The sequence below is a fragment of the Hyperolius riggenbachi genome, chromosome 11, assembly GCF_040937935.1.
Source record: "Hyperolius riggenbachi isolate aHypRig1 chromosome 11, aHypRig1.pri, whole genome shotgun sequence".
Classification (NCBI taxonomy): Eukaryota; Metazoa; Chordata; class Amphibia; order Anura; family Hyperoliidae; genus Hyperolius; species Hyperolius riggenbachi.
Genome location: NC_090656.1, coordinates 24,966,993 through 24,991,322, shown reverse-complemented (window position 1 = coordinate 24,991,322; position 24,330 = coordinate 24,966,993). Strand labels below are relative to the sequence as shown.

The following is a 24,330-nucleotide window of genomic DNA, read 5'->3' as shown; positions in this document are numbered from 1 at the left end:
TTTTGAATGTGTAAAGCATCTTTGTGTGCAGCATCTTGCAAAGATTTTTTTTCTGATGGGGAGTGCAGCTCCATAGAATAGACTGTGTAGAGTATGGCTCTCATACTACATGGAAGGGGGTAAAATTGGTCTGTGATCTTTCATTTTCAAAAGACTATGGTCTGATGTGTGTATGTGGCCTTAATGTATTAGAGGCAGAGGATCAGCAGGACAGCCAGGCAATTTGCATTGTTTAACCATTTTAGCCTTTTGGACGTGACTATCATGTCAAAAGGCAGCTGCTGCGCACGATAGCGTGCTCCTGTGCTGCCGTCCGTTATTTTGGAGATCAATGAATGAGAACATAGTTCCCATTCATTGATCTAAGTCCCGGTAGAAAGACCGACTGCTCTTTCTGAAGAAAAAAAAAAGTTTCCCGTACTCCCTATACTTCCTGGAAGCGAGAGTGCTCACTTCCTGGACTAAAAAAAAACAAAAACGAAAAATTGACTGTGGACAAATAGTAAAACTACTTCTACATACAATTTTTTTTTTTAAATTAAATAAACACACATTATTACATTTAAAATGAACCGTTTACCTCCCACACCAAAAATTACCCAAGTAAAATTTTTAATGATAAAAAGACAATTAAAAAAACATAAATAGTTACCTAAGAGTCTGAACTTTTTTAATATGCACGTGAAGTGGCTATATTACTAATAATTTTTTGAAATTATAAGCTTGTAAATAGTGATGGACGCAAAACTGAAAAAATGCACCTTTATTTCCAAATAAAATATTGGCGCCATACATTGTGATGGGACAAAATTTAAATGGTGTAATAACCGGGACAAATGGGCAAATAATATACATAGGTTTTAATTATGGTAGCATGTATTATTTTAAAGCTATAATGGCTGAAAACAGAGAATTTTTTTTTTCAAGTTTTTTCTTAACCTCCCTGCCGTTATAAAAAATTGCTGCGCACGGCAGGGAGGGTGTTTTTTGGCTTTTTTTTTTTTTGTAGCATGTAGCTAGCCTAGCGCTAGCTACATGCTTCCCCCCTCCCTGCGGCGTCCCCCCGAATGCGCCGATCGCCGCCGGCGCATTAACCCATCCGGAAATCCCGTTCTGAACGGGATTTCCAGGAGGGCTTCCCCCGTCGCCATGGCGACGGGCGCGATGACGTCACCGACGTCGTGACGTCAGAGGGAGTCCCGAACCACCCCTCGACGCTGCCTGGCACTGATTGGCCAGGCAGCGCACGGGTCTCGGGGGGGGGGCACCCTCTGATGCGGCGGGTTGCGGCGAATCGGCGCGGAGCGGCGGCGATCGTAAGTTACACGCAGCTAGCAAAGTGCTAGCTGCGTGTAACAAAAAAAAAAATTATGCAAATCGGCCCAGCAGGGCCTGAGGAATCCTCCGCGGCAGGTTACCCCGAGCTGAGCTCGGGATAACCGTCAGGGAGGTTAATCTTCCCGTTTTTACCACCCAAAGAAAGCCTAATTGGTGGCGGAGAAAAACAAGATATAAATCAATTCATTGTGATAAGTAGTAATAAAGTTATTGGCGAATGAATGGGAGGTGAAAATTGTTTGGATACATAAGGTGAAAAACAACTGAAAGCTGAAGTGGACACTTCAGGTGTCCTTTAGTTGAATATTAATTGTATTTTTTTTTTTATTTATTTTTTTTTTAATAATAAACTGAATTACGGTATATTGTATTTTCTGGAAACCAAAATTTGTGATTTCATACCTGTAGTTTCTCTGTGAATTTTATCTCCTCAGACATCCCCCTCCTACTTAGAGACTTGCAGCAAGTCCTACAGACAGGAAGTAGAAATACTTGAGTAATGGGACTTCACAGAGATAAACTGAAGGTGTACAGCTAACTGTGTTTAGAGGCGAACTTTAAAGAAACATTCAGAATTCATGTAAACTATAAAATGATCAAAAAAACAACACTCTGTAATATGTAAACTATAAAATGATCAAAAAAATAACACTCTGTAATATTTTGATCATGCTTATAAATGGAATTGAGGTGACAAGACCAGAGACGGAAGTTATAGATAATACTAATATACATAAAAAAATAGATAAACTCTAGAAAACCTGGAACTCTCCTATTTTTGTGTATAATTGTTTTTCTCTTTGCCCAAGAACATTTATGTGCATTTGTTTGAGTTTACTTGTAGCGTTCTTATTTTTTCCATCACCCCAAAAACATGCCAGAAGGTTTAACAGGTGCTCAAACATTTTATACACTGCTACAAGACTTACCCGTATATACTCGAGTATAAGCGACCAGAGTATAAGCCAACCCCCAACTTTTACCTTAAAGAGGAGCTGTTAGGTATAAGGTCTCAGAGAAAATAAACACATATATCAGTAGCTAAAGATTGGCTGTACTTACATTACATATGCATTTCACTGTCCACGTTTGTACTTCACAGAATTTGTATATAGTATATGCAGAGATTGATGCTCCTGACAGCTCATGGCAGGTTCCATGTTTGTCTGTCTCCTCTGAAGCCAAATGTGTCGTCATGTCCTGCCTGCTTCCTGATCACAGAAAAGCTCGTACTGAATAACACTAGTGTGCAGTGAATATTAACCACTTCACAGCTCCAGTACAGTATATCTACTCCCCTGCAGACTTCATCTAACCGTCCAGGGGAGTAAATATACGTACTCCCGCTGCTACCACTGCTGAAAGCGCTCCCGCTTATTTGTGCGTTCGTTCATGTTGCCATCTGCCCGCCAGGAGATCAATGAATGGGAAAGCAATTCCTAATCATTGATCTAAGTCCCCGTAGCAATTATCGGCGCCTTTTATGAGAAGCTGCACGATCATGCTAATAAATAAAAGTTTCTCATCTTCAGTACACTTCCTGTAAGCATACATATTTCGCTTACAGGACATATAACAAAAAAAAGACTGAGGCCTTCTTGTGGCCAAATAGTAAAACTACATCTAAAAGTACTTTTTTTAAATGCAAAGACCTGTTTTTACATTTTAAATTAACCCCTTACCTCCCACACTCCCCAATAGTTACCAACATTTATTTTTTTTGTAAAAAAATACAATGAAATAAATTTACAATTATAAAAAATGCATTAATAGTTTTCTTAGGGACTGAACTTTTTTAATATGTATGTCAAGACGGTATAATACTGTTACTTTATAAATTATGGGCTTTTTATTAATGATGGATGCAAAACTGAAAAAAAATGCATCTTTATTACCTAATAAAATATTGGCACCAGACATTGTGATAGGGACATCATTTAAATGGTGTAATAACCGGTACAAATGGGCACATTAATTACGTGGATTTTAATTACGGTAGCATGCATTATTTAAAAATTATAATGGCCGAAAACTGAAAAATAAGGATTTTTTTCCAATTTTTTTCTTATTTTTCCATTAAAAACATTTAGAATAAAAAAATTCTTGGCATAATGTACCACCCAAAGTAAGCCTAATTAGTGATAAAAAAAAACACATTTAACAAATTTCATTCTGATAAGTAGAGATAAAGTTATTGGCAAATGAATGGAAGGAGCTGAAAGGTGAAAATTGCTTGGATGCTGAAGGGGTAAAACCCCTCAGTTGTGAAGTGGTTAACCAGCTGAGCGGTCTGGACGAGCTCAGCTCGTCCAACACCGCCAGCGGCTGCCGCTCAGGCCCTGCTGGGCCGATTTTAATGAAATAAAAAGCAGCACACGCAGCCGGCACTTTGCCAGCCGCGTGTGCTGCCTGATCGCCGCCGCTCTGCGGCGATTCGCCGCGAGCAGCGGCGAAAGAGGGTCCCCCCAGCCGCCTGAGCCCAGCGTAGCCGGAACAAAAAGTTCCGGCCAGCGCTAAGGGCTGGATCGGAGGCGGCTGACGTCACGACGTCGGCTGACGTCGATGACGTCACTCCGCTCGTCGCTATGGCGACGATATAAGCAAAACAAGGAAGGCCGCTCATTGCGGCCTTCCTTGTTTATTCTGGGCGCCGGAGGCGATCGGAAGATCGCCTCCGGAGCGCCCTCTAGTGGGCTTTCATGCAGCCAACTTTCAGTTGGCTGCATGAAATAGTTTTTTTTTTATTTAAAAAAAACCCTCCCGCAGCCACCCTGGCGATTTAATCAGAACGCCAGGGTGGTTAATGAGCCATGTGGCTAGGAACAATAGCGGACTCCTGCAGTGTACTCTGCCCGGAGATTTTTCAGTGCTGTGCGCTGGACTGAGTTACAAGCTGCTGAAACTTGATCCTGTAACTTCTCCTTAGCAGCCGAGGGGAGGGCCCCAGAATGCTTTGCAGTATGGTATGCGGCTTGCGTCCTCTTGGGTCTAACAGCTTTGCTGATAAGCACACATCAAATGTAAGAGTGATTTTTATCTTCACTATTGCCTTTTTGGCTTCCGTCTAAACTGTTTAACACAGGAGAATAGAGGTTTAAATTACCTTCTGTAGCCTGACAGTTACTCTTTAAAAAAACGTGGAAAAAATGTTTGACCCGAGTATAAGCCGGGGATGACAACAGCCACAACACACCACCACTCACAGCCATGGCCGGCCACTATCATATTAGAAAAGCAGCATAAATTCAGCAGATTGCAATAATAAGCCAGAACATAGGCCTACAATGGAGATGGTCATGCAAAGAACTCCTGTTGTAAAGTTTAAGTTGGCATAAAGATAATGCAAGGAATGCAGAGCCCCATAGTCATATATCTAAAACTTGATATAGCAATGCAAGGATTCTCACCACTCAGTAGACACTGTCCGTGTATGCCTTCCAAGGCTACAACTCGAGATGAGGTTAGCTGGGACATCCCATGGAAATGTCAAATGTGTGGTCTCCCTCAGATGATGCACCACAGTGGGGGCGCTGTGGGGGTTAGTCAAAGAGTAGTGACTTGAGTATGAGCAGAGACCCCCTCTTTTGGGCCACTTTTCTTTTGGCCCAAGAATGAGTTAATTATATACAGTATTATTTGTGACCAGCACCGCACACAGTATCAATAAAGTCTCTCACCCATTACACCGTTTGTCTGTCTGTGAGGAATTAAACCCACCTTCCTCTGTATTTTACATGTAAATTATTTTAAGATCCCAGGGGCGCCTCTTATTATAAATTTGTCTATACTGGTTTGTTAAATAACTTCTTAATAAAAACTGGCCATGATCTGTGCCATTAAATGGTAATTGGTGTGGGTAAGTCATGTGACTTGTGACAGTGTATTCTGCATAGTACTGTAGTAAATGTCAGTGTTATAGGAATTCATATTAAAGGGAACCTCCATATGTAGGCTCAACAAATGTCGCCCTACGAGGGGGATCCTGATCCCTTGGGCGACATTGCAGGGCTGAGGCTGGGCTGATGCGTCGCTCACTTGTGAATGAGCAAGGGGTTCTGTTCTAAGCAGGGGGTGGGATTGGCAGTGAACAGGGTAAGTGGGGGAGAACAATGCTATTGGCCGCCAGCCAAAGTGCTCGTGTATGGGCCTTTAAAAACGGTTACGTACCTAAGGAGAGCGAAGGCTCTGGGTCCTGTAGAACCTTCCTGTTCTCCTTATCCTCCCATTCCCCCGCAGGCTCCTCCGTTTGAATCTCCCGCCGCAGGAGATTTCAGCAGCACTCGGGCTCCCAAAGACCGGCGACTCTGTACTGCGAGTGCGTGAGGGAGGGCGCAGTACAAAGCGGCCGTTTCGGAAGGCCAAGTGCTTCCAAAAACTCCCAAAGCAAGCCCAACGCAGAAGAGAGCAGTCTATTGTAGACTGCTAATGGGGGAGTCTGCGGGGGAACGCGGACACCGTGAGGAGAACGGGAAGACTCTATAGTACCTAGAGCCTTCCGTCTCCTTAGGTAAGTGTCTGGGGGTTTTTTTGGTTTTTTTTAGCGTCTACTCCCTTTGAAGTGGTATGAATATCTTCTTTGCTCTAAAAGATTATTTACAGCATAAAATCTTCTACCACAAACAAATGTAGCAGAACAGCATTTAAACAGTTAAACACAGCACTTTGTTTTTAAGTGGAAATCTCCTTGCTTCAGTTGGCAGCTTCTGGCCTCATCCGAAGAGGTGATAACATTGTCTTTTGTTTACATTGCTTTGTCAGATACATTCCTAACTGTGCTGAAAGGGGCACAATGGCGAAACATTTTAAAATATGTGCAAACCTATACAAAAAAGTAGTATGTTTTTCCAGAGTAAAATGAGCCATAAATTACTTTTCTCCTATGTTGCTGTCACTTACAGTAGGTAGTAGAAATCTGACAGAAGTGACAGGTTTTGGACTAGTCCATCTCTTTATAGGGGATTCTCAGGGATTTATTTTCAAAAGCACTTAGTGAATGGCAGTTGCTCTGTCCAACTGCCAAAAAACTGTGTAGCGAGCAGGGAAGCTGGCCAGCATCATTGTTTAAATCCTTTTTAGGGGATATCTTTATAAAGAATAAAAGCCTTGCTGAGAATCCCCTATGAAGAGATGGACTAGTCCAAAAACTGTCGCTTCTGTCAAATTTCTACTGCCTACTGTAAGTGACAGCAACATAGGAGAAAAGTCATTTATGGCTCATTTTATTCTGGAAGAAACTTACTACTTATTTGTCTGTTTGCACATATTTTAAATTTTACAATTTTCGGCATAGTGCCCCTTGAAGGTGAGCTCTCTCTCTCTCTGCTGTATAAACAGAGATAGGTGAGAAGTGATCACTAGATTTTAATATATATATATTTTAATATACGAATACAGCAGCTATGCAATAAAATGCAATGACAGCTTTCGGTCCATCCTTTTTGAAGTTACTTGACCTGCTCGGTCGAATAGCTCTTCAACACTCCTTGGGCAGCTTTCGAGAGGAAACATGCGCAGTACGGAGGCGCCCGTTTTCAGAAGCAGGGGACACAAGAACTTCCGAATACTACCCAAGGAGTACCAAAGGCGCAGCCGGTTGTCATGAGGGGCAGTGGTGGAATGACAGGATGGACCAAGGTGCCGGAAGGCTCTATAGTATACAGAGCTTTCCCTCTATCTAAGAAGGTATCTAACCTGAAGTGAGTGTCCACCTCATAGATGGTAAACCTGTTTTGTAATGCAAATAACTTGCACTGCCTCAGTATACTGACCTTGGCTTACAGGTTGTGCTGCTGTCAATTCTAGGCATCCACAGATGGTGCAGAGCAAGCTGCTGAAGGCGGATCTGCACGGGGCGCTGGTGATGGGTAAGTACACTCCGCTGGCCTCCTCACTCCTTCCGTGCATTCCTTAGGAATACCTTATTATGTGCTAAAAATTCCTGCTGGCATGCAAATTTAAATCACATTTTATGCAGCTTGAAATTCGACATAAAAAAAGGCAGGAAGTGCATATTTGGCCAATTCCAAACTGCATAAGTGGGATACTTACCTCAGTAGTGGGAAGCCTCTGGATAGTGAAGAGGCTTTCCTGATCCTTCTTAAGCCCACCAATCCAACACAGGGTCCCTCTATACCTAATCTACACAGCAGGTCCAATAGACATCTTCTGGGCAAGAGCTCAGCTTTGAACGAGCACATCCTCACGGGGCATGCATGAGTACATTATGCTCAATGCCAAGCAGCTGCAGCTAAAGCAAATAACATTTTGGGATGCATTAAAAGGCAAATAAAAACTCAGGATGCTAGCATAATATTGCCCCTGTTTAGCTCTCTAGTAAGGCTGCATCTGGAATATGGAATTCAGTTCTGGGCACCACATTACAGGAAAGATATTGCAGTTTTAGAGCAGGTGCAGAGACAAGCAACAAAACTGATAAGAGGAAGGTCTCACTTACCAGGTAAAATTAGATAAACCGGGCTTATTTAGTCTGGAGAAAAGATGCCTTAGATCTAATTATTATGTATGAATACATCAGAGGGCAATTTAAAAGCTTGGCAGATTTGTTTTTTTGCCTTCAATTGCTTCTCAGTGCTATTCATTATCTGATACATCAGCACAAGTTAAGCTCAGCGAAAGCAAATCAAAAAAGCATATGGGGGCTCCATGCTAGCAGTGTACGGTTTCGTGTTCCTCCCTCCTAGGCATAAAAGATGTTAATGAGGGAGACCCAATGAGTATGGGGGTCTCCCTCTATTCTATTTACCAGCCAACTATGCCTGTCAGCAGCAGGGGAGGAGCCCTGGATGATGGGTCATTGATATGTTATAGTAGTTTTATTTTTTTTTCTTTAAACAAATCTGGAATTTAGTTGGAAATAATCCTGAAAATTAGGCTTTGTTCACCTTATAAATCGCCAGCGCCATCACAAGCGCTGAGCAATTTATAGAGCACTTTTCAAAGCGATTTTCCTTGCGCTTAGAGCGACTAAGATTTTCACTTCCTGACGTTAGTCAGGAAGTGATCTCTTTGACCCGGAAATTAATAAATACAATGTATTTCTTCTTAAAAGCGCTCAAGAAATCGCTATACACAGCGCTTTTTCAAGCTCTTTGCGGTTGCCCTATACCTTCCATTGAGCAAAAATGCTCAGAAAATGGTACATGTGGCACGTTTGCGATTTTTAATAAAATCAAAACGCTCACATGTGAACATCCTCATAGGAGGGACGCAAGCGCATTTAGGGCGATTTGAAAAATCGCCAACGCTTTAAAAAAATCCGCTGATAGTGTGAACAAGTCCTTAGGGTTGGTCTGTGAAGGTGCCAGCAGTATCTTTAGCACATTTTACTGTTTGTGTTTTACATCCAACATTTAATTCTTTTTTTTTTCCTCTCCCTTTTTGCAGTTTATAAATCAAAATGCCCGTCCTACGTCGGAATCACCGGAATCATCCTTCAGGAAACGAAACATATCTTCAAGATCATCACAGAAGAAGATAAACTAAAAGGTATCTTATGCTGGGAATACACGTTTCGTTTTTGCCTTCGTTTTAGCCTTCGATTCGTTTGGTAAACGAATCGAGTGTTGAAAACGTATGTGAAAATAGTCATAATCTCATTATAGTTTCCATTAATAGACCCCAAAAACGAACGACTAGTGATCGAACATGTTTGATATTATCTCTCTTTATCCATCTAATCGAACCATTGGTAGGCTTGATGGCTGTTCAGATCGATTATATATTCGTTTATGCCGTCCGTCCCTGTACTACGTTTCGTTTCTTTGCAGCCTTCGATCATTGGAAAAACGAAACCATCAGAATCGGAAAAAAAAAACGAAACCGTGGGTGGTGATATTAACCGTACGATCGATTATTTCGGGATCGAAAAGGACAAAAGGCACAATCGAAACGAAGGCAAAAACGAAACGTGTATTCCCAGCATTAACCCTTCAGGGCCTAACCCCCCCCCCCCCTTAAGGACCAGGCACTTTTGCATGGGAGGGGGGGGGGGAGGCGAACACGGTAAATCCAGCGCTGGACACTTGGGTGCAGCAGCGCAGGAGACTTGGGCGCAGCCGGCGCCACCATAGGCCGTAATAGGAACTACGGCTATCGCGGGCACAGGGAGTAACTTCAGCGCTGTCAGAAGACGGAGCTGAAGTTGCTTTTAAAACAATAATTCGGCTTCCAGCACTATCCATGGCAGCCTGGAGGGGGAATAGTAATTAACACGGCCGGGACTTGTGCAGAAGCAGGATCAGCCATATACCGGCTGTGTCCTGCGCCCAAGTCTCCGGCGCGGGGGGGGGGGGCGCGTTTGGGGGGTCAGGTAGCCGGATCCTGTTAGGGCTTGCTGGGCCAGATGTCCCCCCTGGAGCCAGCACCCTTCACTCACCTTCCAGGCTCCATCGATAAGCCGCTGTGGGAGAGGGAGATACTGGTTGCAGAGGGAGATACTGTTTGCTGTTATTTCCCACAATGCAGTGAGGTTCACAGGGAACTGTCAAGACCATGGCCCTGACATCACACTATGGGAGGGGTTTGACCACAATATCAGCCATACAGACACCCTGATGATCCATTTGAGAAAAGTTAAAGATTTGTCAAGGGAAAGGTGGTATCAGCTACTGATTAGGATGAAGGTCAATCCTTGATTAAAGTTCCTCTTTAAAGGAGAACTGTAGAGAGAGGTATATGGATTGATTTCCTCTTAAGCAATACCAGTTGCCTGGCTAACTTGCAGATCATCTGCCTCTAATACTTTTAGCCCTAGACCCTGAACAAGCATGCAGTAGATCAGGTGTTTCTCTGATTTTTGTCAGATCTGACAAGATTAGCTGCATGCATGTTTTCTGGTGTGATTCACACTACTGCAGACAAATAGCTCAGCAGGGCTGCCAGGCAACTGGTATTGCTTAAAAGTAAATCAAATATGGCAGCCTTCATATACCTCTAACTACAGTTGTCCTTTAAAGATGAGGTTCGAGGAAAATAAAAAAATTACTTACCTTGGGCTTTCTTCAGCCCCTGGCAGCCATCCTGTGCCCTCGCCGCAGCTCCGCTCCCAGACGGTGGCCTGGGTTCCCCTCCGTTGCCGATGCTGACCTCGCCAGGTAGGCATCTACTGCGCTTGTGCATGCGCCGCTCGCGATCACGCTGACGTATGGAGTGTTCTGCGCAGGTGCAGTAGTTCAGGACACTCCAGACCACGTAAGCAGTGAAGTAGATGCCAGTTGTAATCTGTAACAGAGGGAACTTCGGGACACCGTCTGGAAGCGGAGCTTCTGCGAGGGCACAGGACGGCTGCCAGGGGGCTGGAGAAAGCCCCGGGTTAGTAGTTTATTTTTATTTATTTTTATTTTTTTTAAACTCCTCGCATCTATCCTTTAAGTGTTCGGTTTTGGTCTTGGTCTAATGTAGGGAACCATTTCCCCAAACGTGTACTTACCTCAGTAGATTGTCCTTGCTGGGCCCCCGAAAAAATGGTCAACAAGGACCGGCCCAATAATTAAGGTTGGAGTGAGCTCCGAGATGTCCCCCACAATGCATCACTGCTGAAATATGCAAATCACCCATTGTTGTTCCATGTGAGCTAAACACACCTCCAGATCCGCTGGAATGCAATGATGCGTCAGCTTGTTAATTGTATAGCGACAACAATCTAACATGCATACAGACTGTTTCGGACCAACCAATCTGAAACAGTCTGTATACATGTTGGATTATTGTAAGGAAGAAAAAAACTGAAAGTTGGCTGCATGAAAGCCCACTAGAGGGCGCTCCGGACGCGTCATTCTGATCGCCTCCGGCGATCAGAATTAACAAGGAAGACCGCAATGAGCGGCCTTCCTTGTTTTGCTTACCTGGTCGCCATGGCGACGAGTGGAGTGACGTCATGGACGTCAGCCGCCTCCGATCCAGCCCTTAGCGCTGGCCGGAACTGTTTGTTCCGGCTACGCTGGGCTCGGGCGGCTGGGGGGGACCCTTTTTCGCCGCTGCACGCGGCGGATCGCCGCACTGCGGCGGCGATCAGGTAGCACACGCGGCTGGCAAAGTGCCGGCTGCGTGTGCTGCTTTTTATTTCATGAGAATCGGCCCAGCAGGGCCTGAGCGGCAGCCTCCTGCGGTGATGGACGAGCTGAGCTCGTCCATACCGCCCAGCAGGTTAAAACCCCTTTAATCCTTTTGGCGCCTCTGTTCTCTCCTATATAAGATAAAAATAAAGAATTGATTTTATGCCCGACAGTTACACTTTATATATACTGAGCCACAATAATCCAACATGTATACAGACTTGTTTCAGATTGGTTGGTCCAAAACAGTCTGTATGCATGTTGGATTATCGTGTCTGTACAAACTGACACATCACTGCATTCCAGCAGATCTGGAGGTGTGTTTAGCTCACATGGAACAACAATGGGTGATTTGCATATTTCAGCAGTGATGCATTGTGGGGGGCATCTCGGAGCTCACTCCAACCTTAATTATTGCAAATACTTTCTGTTTTAAAGGAGTCATCGGGGAAAAAGTGTAAAATAAGTGGTACTTACCGGCGGCTTCCTCCAGCTCCAAGCTCTCAGGACGTCCCTCGCCGCAGCTCTGCCCGCAGCCGTTCTCCGCAGGTCCGTCCTGGTCCCCGGCAGTGACGTCAGAGCAACCTCCAGGTCGCTCTGTACTGCACCTGCGCGAGCGGCGCTGTCAATCACCGCCACGTGGGCCGGAGCGGACTGCGCAGTAAGGGCTTTTTGGTCCATTTTAGCCCCTTACACACTCCTAGGAGTTCTGGTTCCCCATGAGCTTGCTGGTTAGTCTGTAGCTAAAGTCAATCCAAAAAATGAAATGTGCACCCTTTATTCTCTGTTTCTTTCTGGACTGTAACTTGTCCCCCGTCCCTTCTGCGAGCTTCTCGGGAAATTTTAGCGTTAACAGCCACACGTAAAATAATTTTATCTTATGGGCTGCTAAAGCGAAAGGCCATCATAACGCTGCCTGCGGTAGAATGCCAAGCCGGTCATTCCTCAAAATGATCGAGTCAATTTCTCCCAAGACAGTTTAACAAGGTTCTTCTTCCTCCTAATTTACCGACCACTTCCTGTTTTTTCTCTACCCCCCCAACAGTTATTCCCAAGCTGAATTGCGTCTTCAGGGTGGAAATTGACGGATTTATCACCAACATTTACGGAAGCAAGCTACAGATGCGAGCCAGCGAACGCTCCGCCAAGAAGTTCAAGACCAAGGGAAGCCTGGACTTGTAGCGGCGTTATGGAGTCGAGATCTAATCCTGATATGTGGAGGACTTTATTATTATTATTTTTGGAGGAGAAACGTAGAAGGCTTGGAAGCAATTCAGCAAGACGCGCGAAGGTGATATCGTATATTGTGGAGGTGATATTGTATATTGCGGAGGTGATATCGTATATTGCGGCGGTTGGAACGGCTTCAAGGGCTGCTGGAATTGAGAGATGATGAAACCGTCTCATGACTAATAACTCCTCCCTCCGTCCCCCACCCACCTCCCCTGAAAGTAAAGCATTTTTATATCCCGTTGCTGACACATAATATCCTGTACCATTAAACCGCCACCCTGCTTTACGAGGTCCTAAAATATTTGGAATGTACAAATTTTCTGTCTTCTAATGAGATAGCAAAAAGGGGAAATTTAAAGGGCTGCCACGCTTAATGAGCGCAGCGAGAAGGCGGCGGGCGAGCCCACAGGACCATTAACTACAGTGGGGGGGAGGGGAAAGACCTTTAATGAGGACGATTTAAATATACTGATCGGTAGAAATGATCCAAAGATGGTATTTCTGTGTCGTTAGCCTATTGCAGAGTATTATGATGACTGTTCTATTTATAGCTACAGATTAACCCTTTTGTATGCTAGATGCATAATGTTTTTTTTGTTTGTTTGTTTTTTTACAGAGGGCAATTTAAGAGGAACTATGCTCAAAATAAAATAATGAATACAATTGTATTTTTGTTTGTTTAGTTCAATATTCATTTGTAAATTATTTAGTCTGTGTTTGCGTATTGTAAAACCTCTGCTCTCCCTGATTTACATTCTAAAATTCATCACAGGAGGAAACATCTTTAGAACAGGCAGGTGATCTCTGCGGAATGTTTGTTTACAGAGATTTCTAAAGCCAGTAGACAAAATCTCTGGTCTCCCACCCTCTTGGGGGAGAATTCCGCATAATAAACAGCCTAGGCTACGCCTTCAGTGGGAGGGCGGGGCTACATACCAATATACAACAATATATAGCTATAGACAGTGTTTCTTATGCTGAAACCAGGATATTTAACCATTTCAGCCCGCGGGGATTTTTCACCTTATGCATCAGAGCAATTTTCACCTCCCATTCATTCGCTAATAACGTTATCGCTACTTTGTTTCTTCTTTATTCCGACCCTAATTAGGCTTTGTTTGGGTGGTACATTTTGCTAAGAATTATTTTTTTATAAATGCATTTCAACAGGATTAATAAAAAAATTTTTTAAAAAATTCATGATTTTCAGTTTTCAGCCATTAAAGCTTTAAAGAGACTCTGAAGCAAGAATAAATCTCGCTTCAGAGCTCAAAGTTAGCAGGGGCACGTGTGCCCCTGCTAAACCGCCGCTATCGCGCCGCACAAAGGTGGTCCCTTTACCCCCAAACCCACCCCAGCACGACTTGGTCGTGCATTTGGTCGCTCCTGGAGGCAGGGCTAACGGCTGCAGCCCTGCCTCCAGTCGCGTCTGTCAGCGGCGCATCGCCGCCTCTCCCCCGCCCCTCTCAGTGAAGGAAGACTGAGAGGGGCGGGGGAGAGGCGGAGATACGCGCTGACAGACATGCGTGGGGCAAGGCTGCGGCGGTTAGCCCTGCCCCAACCAGGAAGCGCTCCCCCGCATTACGGAGGGGGATTTGGGGGTGAAGGGACCCCCGTTAAGCCGCGCTATAGCGGCGTTTTAGCAGGGGCACACATGCCCCTGCTAACTCTGAGGTCTGAAGCGAGATTTATTCTCGCTTCAGTCTCTCTTTAAAATAATCCACGCTACCATAATTAAAACCTATGTATTTTATTTGCCCGTTTGTCACGGTTATGACACCATTTAAATTTTGTCCCTATCACAATGTATGGCGCCGATATTTTATTTGGAAATAAATGCATTTTTTCCGTTTTGCGTCCATCACTATTTACAAGCTAATGATCTAAAAAATGTTCGTAGTATACCGCCTTCAAATGCATATTTAAAAAGTTCAGACCCTTAGGTAACTATTTATGTTTTTTTTTTATTGTAATTTTTTTTTCCATTTAAAATTTTATTTGGGTAATATTTTGGTGTGGGAAATAAACAGTACATTTGTAATGTTATTATATGTGTAAACTGTGATGTAAAAAATATGTAGATGTAGTTTTACTATTTGGCCACAAGATGGCCACCTTGAATTTTTTTTTTCCCTCCTTGTGCTTCTCGCTAAGCGGAAGGGGGACGCGGAAATTTTTACGGGCAGAAAGACTGAAGCCTCTTGTAAGAGTGCTTTGGTTTTTCTGCTGGAGACACAGATCAGTGATCGGGAACCATGTTCCCGTTCACTGATCCCAGGGCTACCGGGGGACACCACGGAGGCGCGCCCGTGAGCGGCACCACAGAAGAGCAGCCGCCCGCACGTGAACTTCACGTCCAGGCGGCAGAAATAGTTAATGTAAAAGTGGGTATTCTAAATAATTTACTGCATTTAGCTATATATCACTACAGGGCCTCTTTAACCTCCCTAGCAGTATTGACGGTTATAGACATCAATACAAAACATGCTGTGAACAGTATTGACGTGCATACACGTTAATACTCTCCTGCACTGTATACTAGACCCTTGCTTATTTATTTATAAAGTGCCGACATATTACGCAGCGCTGAACATTAGTTTAGGTTACAGACAATATTTAGGGGGGATCAGGCCAGGTCAGGCACAGTATGAGTACAAGGTAATGCTTAGTCACTGGAGGGGAACATGGAGATTAGGCAAGTTAGGTTCACTCAGATGCATAGCATGGGTTCACAGTAATGGAGGTGCATGAAGCTGTGGGCGAGGCTTTAGTTTATATTGCCGCTCCCCGCTTGCATCCCTTCCCTCCCCGCTTCCGTAAGCGGATTGGATGAAGCTTACGGAGGAGGGGGGGGAAGGGACGCAGGTCGGGAGCGGCGATATGCAGGAGGCAGGGGAGCGGAGCTAAATGACAGCACAAGGGTAAACAGCCAGCTAGCGACAAGCTGCCTGTCACTGGCGTGGCAGTTTTTATATTGGGGGACAGCAGAGCGCAGGAGGGGCCTGGGGGCACACTATACGGACACAGAGGCCGGGCATTGTATGCATAACCAGGCTAACCAGCCTCTGTGTCCTAATATTCATGTCAAAAACCCACCTCGGGTTCTCTTTAAGGTGCAATTACTGTTGTTTAAATGGAAAAACCTTTGTTCACAAAAGCCAACAGTAATGGACTTGATGTCTTATTGATGCTGACCTGGGGTTATGTTCACACAATAGATGGCAGTGTCCTAGCAGAGCTCCGTCATTCAAGCGGAGATGCGCTATCCCCTGCAAAACCCCACCCCAGGACTTGGCGCCTTTCGTCGTTAGGTGGTCCTGGGGCTGTCACCTTCCCAACGCCTATTGGCGTTAAGCAGTCGGAAGGGTTAAAGAGGAACTCCAGTGAAAATACTGTAATAAAAAAGTGCTTTATTTTTTACAATCATTATGTATAAATGATTTAGTCAGTGTTTGCCCATTGTAAAATCTTTTAAATCTCTGATTTACATTCTGACATTACATGGTGACATTTTTACTGTTGGCAGGTGATGTAGCTGCTGCATGCATTTTTGGCAGTTGGAAACAGCTGTAAACAGCTATTTCCCACAGTGCAACAAGAGTTTCTTGTGGGAGGGGTTTCACTACAATATCAGTCATACAGCGCCCCCTGATGATCTGTTTGGGAAAAGGAATAGATTTCTCATGTAAACGAGGGCATCAGCTACTGATTGGGATAAAGTTCAATTCTTGATCGGAGTTTCTCTTTAAAGGTTATTATGCTGTTGGATAGATTTTAGAGCAGAGAGGACATTCTGCATTCAGGTCTGCTTTATGCTTGGAGAGGAACTTTACCGAGAGAAAAATCAAAAACGATACATTGCAAAGTGAGAAGGTAAAAGATAAAGAAATGTTTGATATTGGCCGTGTCATTTGTTCATGTTGTTTGATCCACCATCAGCCTGCTTTTACTGCTGGCAGGCATGAAAAATAGACAGCACCACTTCTGTTATCTATGAACACACCCCCTAACAATGTGATAGGCTAAAAGGTTGATATCTTGCCTAATAAAAGCCCTGGAATCTGCGTCGATGGGCTGCAGCCGTGTCAGGTGCCGAGTGTGCAGGCGCGGAACCACAACCAAGTGCGTTTATGCGCACAAAGATCCCTAGCGCTGGTTGTGAAATGGGCTTTAGGACTCTCGCTCTCTCTCTATTTATACACATCTATGCACACAGAGGGAGATACTGCTTGCTTGGTAGTTTGAATCAGTCATAATTTTACAAAGTTCACAGACAGGAAACTTGTCAGGGCCATGGCAATGACATCACATTGTGGGAGTATTTTCACCACAATATCATCCATGTAGACTTTCATGACGATTTATTCAACAAAAGGTAAATATTTCTCATGGGAAAGAGGGTATCCACTACCATTTAGCTGATGTCTAAGAAACCACTTGTAAATGTGTTTGGTGAGGTCCAACACTGGCAACTTCCTTTACCACAGAATATCTGTGCTATAGGCTGCAATCTTCTCAAGGAAATTCAGTCTGTGCCTACCACTCCCCAACACTATTTTCTGTAAATTGTGGGATGAGTAATCTACTCCTCCTCCCAAATCATTTTTGATATTTTTACAGCACATATGCAAGTGTCACCTAAGGTTAGACTGTGGCAGTTTAAACAGCCAGGATTAGGTAGCATTGACATGGTCCTACCGCCTAAACACTAAGGCCTCATTCACACCTAAGCGGGAATCGTGCGATTCTCACTAACAGCAAACCGCTAGCGTTTTTAAAAAACGCTAGTCCTATTCTAGACTAGGGCAGTGTTCTCACTGCCATGATCGCAGGCGTTTTGCGATTATCGCGAATCACAAACGCATTTCCTGCATCGATTTGCTGGCAATTCTGGAGCGATTAGCATGTATAGAACCACTAATCGCGATCGCTATCAAAACGCTAATATGTCCAGTGATTTTTCTGCATTTATCGCGGAAAAATCACACCTGCAAAACGCTAGCGGTAATTGTTAGTGTTTTGCGATTTCTAGTGCGAACGAGCCCTTAGAAAACTAAGACCGGACCAGAAATGTACAGGTGTATGTGTGAACATATCCATAGAAAGATACAAAACTGATGCCGACTGTCAAAAACTGTAACAGGACAGGACTGAACACCTTTTTATGAGTGAACCAAGCCTAGATCATGGTAGAGGCCTGAAAGTGGATGTAGACTACACGCTTCTCTGCATACAGACCATAATGGTGGTATGCTTTACAGAGCAGCACTGGTAACTGCTATCTTAAAGCAAACCTGGACTGAAAATTAAAAGTAAAAATAACCATACACAGGTCATACTTACTTCCCATGTAGTCTACTCCTCAATCTCTTTCTCCTCTCCCGCATCCTGTTTGTTCACTGTGATCAGTGGAGTTCTCTGTCCTCCATTTTCAAATTGGCCATTACCCAATAACAACTTCCTGGTCAGTACACAGTTAACCATTTCTGCCGCCCGGATGTGAAGCTCATGTCCGGGTGGCTGCTGCGCTTCGGCGCGCGATCGCAGGTGCACACCCGTCCTGTCCCCCGGTAGCCCTGGGATCAGTGAACGGGAACATGGTTCCCGATCACTGATCCGTGTCCCCAGCAGAAAAACCGAAGCGCTCTTACAAGAGGCTTCAGTCTTTCTGCACATAAAATTTTCCGGTCTTTTGCTAACTGGAAGCACAAGGAGAAAAAGAAAAACTCAAGGTGGCCATCTTGTGGCCAAATAGTAAAACTACATCTACATATTTTTTACATTACAATTTACACATATAATAAAATTAAAAATTAACTATTTATTTCCAACACCAAAATATTACCCAAATAAAAATTTTAATGGAAAAAAAAAATTACAATAAAAAAAAAGACATAGTTACCTAAGGGTCTGAACTTTTTAAATATGCATTTAAAGGGGGTATACTACAAACATTTTTTAAATTATAATCTTGTAAATAGTGATGGTCGCAAAACAGAAAAAATGCACCTTTATTTCCAAATAAAATATTGGCGCCATACATTGTGATGGGGACAAAATTTAAATGGTGTTATAACCAAGACAAACGGGCAAATAAAATACATAGGTTTTAATTATGGTAGCGTGGATTATTTTAAAGCTATAATGGCTAAAAACTGAGAAATAATGAATTTTTTCAATTTTTTTTCTTAAAGGGAAGGTTCAGGGAGGGGATTAAAAAAATAAAAATAAATTTCCACTTACCTGGGGCTTCCTCCAGCCCGTGGCAGGCAGGAGGTGCCCTCGCCGCCGCTCCGCAGGCTCCCGGTGGTCTCCGGTGCCCGACCCGACCTGGCCAGGCCGGCTGCCAGGTCGGGCTCTTCTGCGCTCCATTTCCTGGGACTTCTGCGTCCCACGCCGGCGCGCTGAAGTCATCGGACGTCCGCCGGGCTGTACTGCGCATGCGCAGTAGTTCTGCGCATGCGCAGTACAGCCCGGCGGACGTCCGATGACGTCAGCACGCCGGCGTGGGACGCAGAAGTCCCAGGAAATGGAGCGCAGAAGAGCCTGACCTGGCAGCCGGCCTGGCCAGGTCGGGTCGGGCACCGGAGACCACCGGGAGCCTGCGGAGCGGCGGCGAGGGCACCTCCTGCCTGCCACGGGCTGGAGGAAGCCCCAGGTAAGTGGAAATTTTTTTTTTTTTAATCCCCTCCCTGAACCTTCCCTTTAATAATCCTTTTAAAATGCATTTATAAAAAAATAATTCTTAACAAAATGTACCACCCAAAGAAAGCCTAATTAGGGGCGGAAAAAACAAGATCTAGATCAATAAATTGTGATAAGTAGTGATAAAGTTATTAGCGAAGGAATGAGATGTGAAAATTGCTCTGATGCATACGGTGAAAAATCCCCGTGGGCTGAAATGGTTAAGGTGGCCACACACCATACAATTTTTTTAAATATCTGTTCAATTCAAGAATTGCAATAAATTTTTCTGACTGATTGTAACATTTCAAAAATATGACCAATCTACCACACACACACACACACACACGTTAAATTTTTCCCCAATTATGATAAAAATCATTGGAAACTGAGAAAATTGCTAGGGTGTGTATATTAATACATTGACAATTTAACACACACCATACAATCTTTAGAAACATTTAAAACATTTCCAGCATTCTGGATCGATAGAAATTGAAAAAAACGGGAAATCCAATCGGATTTTTCAGTCATGAAAAAAAGCTTTTGATTTTTTTTCGGGAGATCCATATTTATCGAATTGACGTAAAATCGGATAATTTTATTGTATCGTGTGTAGCCACCTTTAAACTGTAATATCTACCATTTGAGCCATAGGGAAATATGAACATTACCTTGCTCATCAGTTATCCTTTCAGTTATAACTGACAGTAACTGATATATTTCAGTAAGGAATCATTGTAAGAAGAAAACAGTGAGCTTCTGAGAGGAAATGACAGTTAGGTAAGTATGTAACATTCATTTGCAAGTGCATTCTGAGTTTGTTTTAAATAAGTTTACCTGGTTCAGGTTCACTTTAAAGGTTGTCCGTCAACTCCCCCCCCCCCCCTCCCCCCCCCCTCCCCCCCCCATACCCCATAGAAATGTGCTGTGTTGCTTTCCACGTTTATGGCAATCAGTTGATCACCACATTTTTAAATCACCCCCATAGTGATTCTTCTATCCTCTTTGCAAATCACTGAGTTAAAAGTGTCACCATTATGTAATAAAGTTATAATAATAATAAAAACTGTTAATTTAGCACACCCACCAATCAGTTGCTTGTCTCCCTAGCGACCAGCTAAGCCCACCCTCAGAATGGTTTGTATTTAGGAGGAACCCAGCTGGGGAGACCCCTGCTAGTGACATCACAAGTCACAACACACTGCAGCCTTCCAAGTCACGGGACTGCCATTGCCACGGTGATCCCATGCTTGTTTTGCTTTTCCCCGGCATAATTGAGGAAGCTGGTGGTTTCTTTTTTATAGCATTTAGAGAATGTGACTTTTTGACCTTTTAAACTGAAATAAATATCTCCTGATAAGGTTACGGTACTGTAATGCATGACTTAGTACCATAAAAGGAGAATCTGATAGGAAGGGAATCTGCCTGAGTTAGCTCAATCTCTAGAAAATGAACCTTTAGCCTTAGTTCCCACTCGCGCTGGATCACATGATGCACAGGAGGGGTTAATAGCTGCAATATTGTATGCAGTGCAGTCATTATCCCCTCCAGAGCCCCAAGTGCAGTCATTAAATTTGCTGGGTAGACCTATACTTGTCAATAAAAAAAATTCCAGCTTAAAGAGAGTCTGAAGCGAAAATAAATCTCGCTTCAGACCTCTTAGATAGCAGGGGCATGTGTGCCCCTGCTAAAACGCCGCTATCCCGCGGCTTAACGGGGGTCCCTGATCCCCCAAATCCCCTCGGTGCAGCGGGGGAGCGCTTCCTGGTTGGGGCAGGGCTAACCGCCGCAGCCCTGCCCCAGTTGCGTCTGACAGCGCGTATCTCCGCCTCTCCCCCGCCCCTCTCAGTCTTCCTACACTGAGAGGGGCGGGGGAGAGGCGGCGATGCGCCGCTGATAGATGCGACTGGAGGCAGGACTGCAGCCGTTAGCCCTGCCTCCAGGAGCGACCAAGTCTGCGACCAAGTGTTGCAGTGGAGGGTTTGGGGGTGAAGGGACCCCCGTTTAGCGGCGCGATAGCGGCGGTTTAGCAGGGGCACACATGCCCCTGCTAACTATGAGCTCTGAAGCGAGATTTATTCTCGCTTCAGAGTCTCTTTAAGAGGGTTGTACATTTGAGTCGACTTATACGCGAGGTCGACTTGTACTCGAGTATGTACGGGTATATAAAATACGAGCCATTCACTGTGAGTTTTACAATGATCGGAGAACGGACAAAAAAAGTCAGTTCTCAGCTAAAGAGGGAACCCAGCTTTAAAGTATACCTGAAGGGAGAAAAAGTGCCCCTAGGGTGTACTTACTTCTGAGACCTAAACAGGCTACCTCTCCAAAATAAGATGTCGGAAATTATCTATTTAGCCATATATCGGACAAAAAAAAACTCATGGTGTATTCCCAGCATTAGAGGCATTGTTAATCACTGTGAATACAAGAGAACAACAGCAATGACCTCAAAAAAACGCACCAGAACAGCATATATCTGTTATACAAAATTGCATCCTTTATTGAAATTACACATAATGTTAAAAACCATTAAAACAAGGTGGGGAGACATAAAAAAAACGGAGGAATATAAAATTGATGTGCCCCTCAGGGTACAAAAATATTGGCGCTAAAGTGCATCATGTAACCTAACTCCTGAAAAAATATGACTAGCAATACCACATGTGCAAATAACAATAATAATAAATAGATAAATAAATGAATAGATAAGAAATATACAAAACAGTTGGGCAGCCAGACCACAAATGATATATAAAGTGACCAATATAGTGCAGGGAAAGGTGTGTGGATGAAAACAGTGAACTAGTGATAGTGTGCCAGAGATATGAGCACTGGATAGGAAAGCCAGAAATTCAGTACAGTGACAGAATTAAGTGTAATCAGGTGGTGGACAAGATCCTACCGGTAAAGCATCTCCACGGGTCCCCACTGCTGCTATCACGATTCGCCACGTATAGCGTGGCTTTCTCAAAGCGCTGGAAATTTCAGAAGTGAACCAGAGGCGGGGACCGGAGCATCAATGAGTGGCTGCACCGGCACAGGATATCTGCAGGGGACCATTAGAAGCCTCAGGTAAGTTCAACTCTTTTTCTATCTAAACCCCCTACAGTACTCCTTTCAAAGCAAGTCAGCCTATTTCACTTACCTATTAACTAGATGATAACCAGGATGAAGACGTGACTTTAAAGAGGAACTCCAGTGAAAATAATGTAATAAAAAAGTGCTTAAAAGGAACCAGAGATGAACGATTCACGCAAAATAAACATATCAGTTGATAGCTTGTAAAGAATAAATGCTCTACCCGATAATTTTGCCACTCTGGTGTGCCTTTTTGAGTGCTTTTTATCCATTATTCCACCAGGAAATATCCAATATGGCCGCCGGCTCATATTCCTTCTGTTCCAGGTTATGAGGTGTTCTGGATGTGCTGTATAGGCTATATGAGACTATAGACAAGAAGGGCTGCTGTAGGCTTTCATCTGTGTGCTTTCAACTTTATTATTCTGGTATGCTTTGTGGCTGCCTGTAGGAAGTGTCTCTCATAGTAATGAAACTGCATACAGTAGATAATAATGACAGGCTGCACACACAGAGCACACAGATCACACAGCCACACTTGTCTGTTAGACAGAGATTTTTCCTGCAGCATCAGCCCCTCCCATATCATCACAGCTCTCAGTATGTAAAGCATGAAATTTGAGCCAGGAGGGGGAAGGCTTAGGCTTGAAAAGACTTCACAGAAGAGTGACTCAGCTATAATGATTCCAGGTCAAACCTCGACTGAATAGTCGGTGGATTCTTATCACAGTTGATAACAGATAGATTAGACTGAGAAGAATAAAACTAAAAGCAGGGTAGGTGTAACTGAATAGTCGGTGGATTCTTATCACAGTTGATAACAGATAGATTAGACTGAGAAGAATAAAACTAAAAGCAGGGTAGGTGTTTACTGTCATGTTCCCACTGATAAATGTAATAAAATACATGAGGGTGCTTCCTCTCTGGTTCTCTTTAACCACTTAACCATCTTAGCGGTATGGACGAGCTCAGCTCGTCCATCACCGCCGATGGCTGCCGCTCAGGCCCTGCTGGGCCGATTTTGTTGAAATAAAAAGCAGCACACGCAGCCGGCACTTTGCCAGCCGCGTGTGCTGCCTGATCGCCGCCACTCTGCGGCGATCCGCCGCTAGCAGCGGCGAAAGAGGGTCCCCCCAGCCGCCTGAGCCCTGCGCAGCCGGAACAAATAGTTCCGGCCAGCGCTAAGGGCTGGATCGGAGGCGGCTGACGTCAGGACGTCGGCTGACGCCCATGACGTCACTCCGCTCATCGCCATGGCGACGAAGTAAGCAAAACACGGAAGGCCGCTCATTGCGGCCTTCCGTGTTACTTCTGGCCGCCGGAGGCGATCAGAAGAACGCCTCCGGAGCGCCCTCTAGTGGGCTTTCATAGTTTTAGTTTAAAAAAAACCCTCCCGCAGCCGCCCTGGCGATCTTAATAGAACGCCAGGGTGGTTAAGGACCTCAGTCATAAACCCCCCCTAGTTACCAGGCCATTTTTCACAAATTGGGCCACTGCAGCTTTAAGGCCTCACTGCAGGGCCACACAACTCAGCACACAAATGATCCCCCCCCCCCCTTTTCTGCCCACCAACAGAGCTTTCTGTTGGTGGGCTCTGATCACTCCCCATATGTTTGTTTATTTTTATGTAAATATTTATTTCCATTATTTTGTAATAAATAGTGCCTTTTTAAAAATTTATTTTAGTGTTCCCCCTCCCTCCCACAGCCAGCCAATCACTGTGATCGGCTGTCATAGGCTTCAGCCTATGACAGCAGATCACTTCCCTGCCTACAGAGGGGACAGCCATGTCACACAGCTGTCTCCAGTACAGCAGATCGCAATGCTGTACTATGTTAAATAGGCGGCGGTTTTGCCGTCGAACAGTCTCCTAGCGGCGATCGCCGCTGGGAGGCTGATGGCAGAGCGGAGCTCTGTC

General features: G+C 44.4%; 1 protein-coding gene across 1 annotated transcript in view; it reads left to right on the top strand.

Annotated features, from left to right (window-relative positions):
• POP4 (POP4 homolog, ribonuclease P/MRP subunit) overlaps positions 1-13,309 on the top strand; it is a 47,251-nt gene extending 33,942 nt beyond the window's left edge. Inside the window, exons 5-7 of the mRNA XM_068261794.1 lie at positions 7,141-7,202; positions 8,743-8,844; positions 12,457-13,309. Of these exons, the coding sequence (XP_068117895.1) occupies positions 7,141-7,202; positions 8,743-8,844; positions 12,457-12,593 (301 nt within the window). The 3' untranslated portion in view covers positions 12,594-13,309. The remainder of the gene's footprint in view (positions 1-7,140; positions 7,203-8,742; positions 8,845-12,456) is intronic.
• Positions 13,310-24,330: the final 11,021 nt, after the last annotated feature.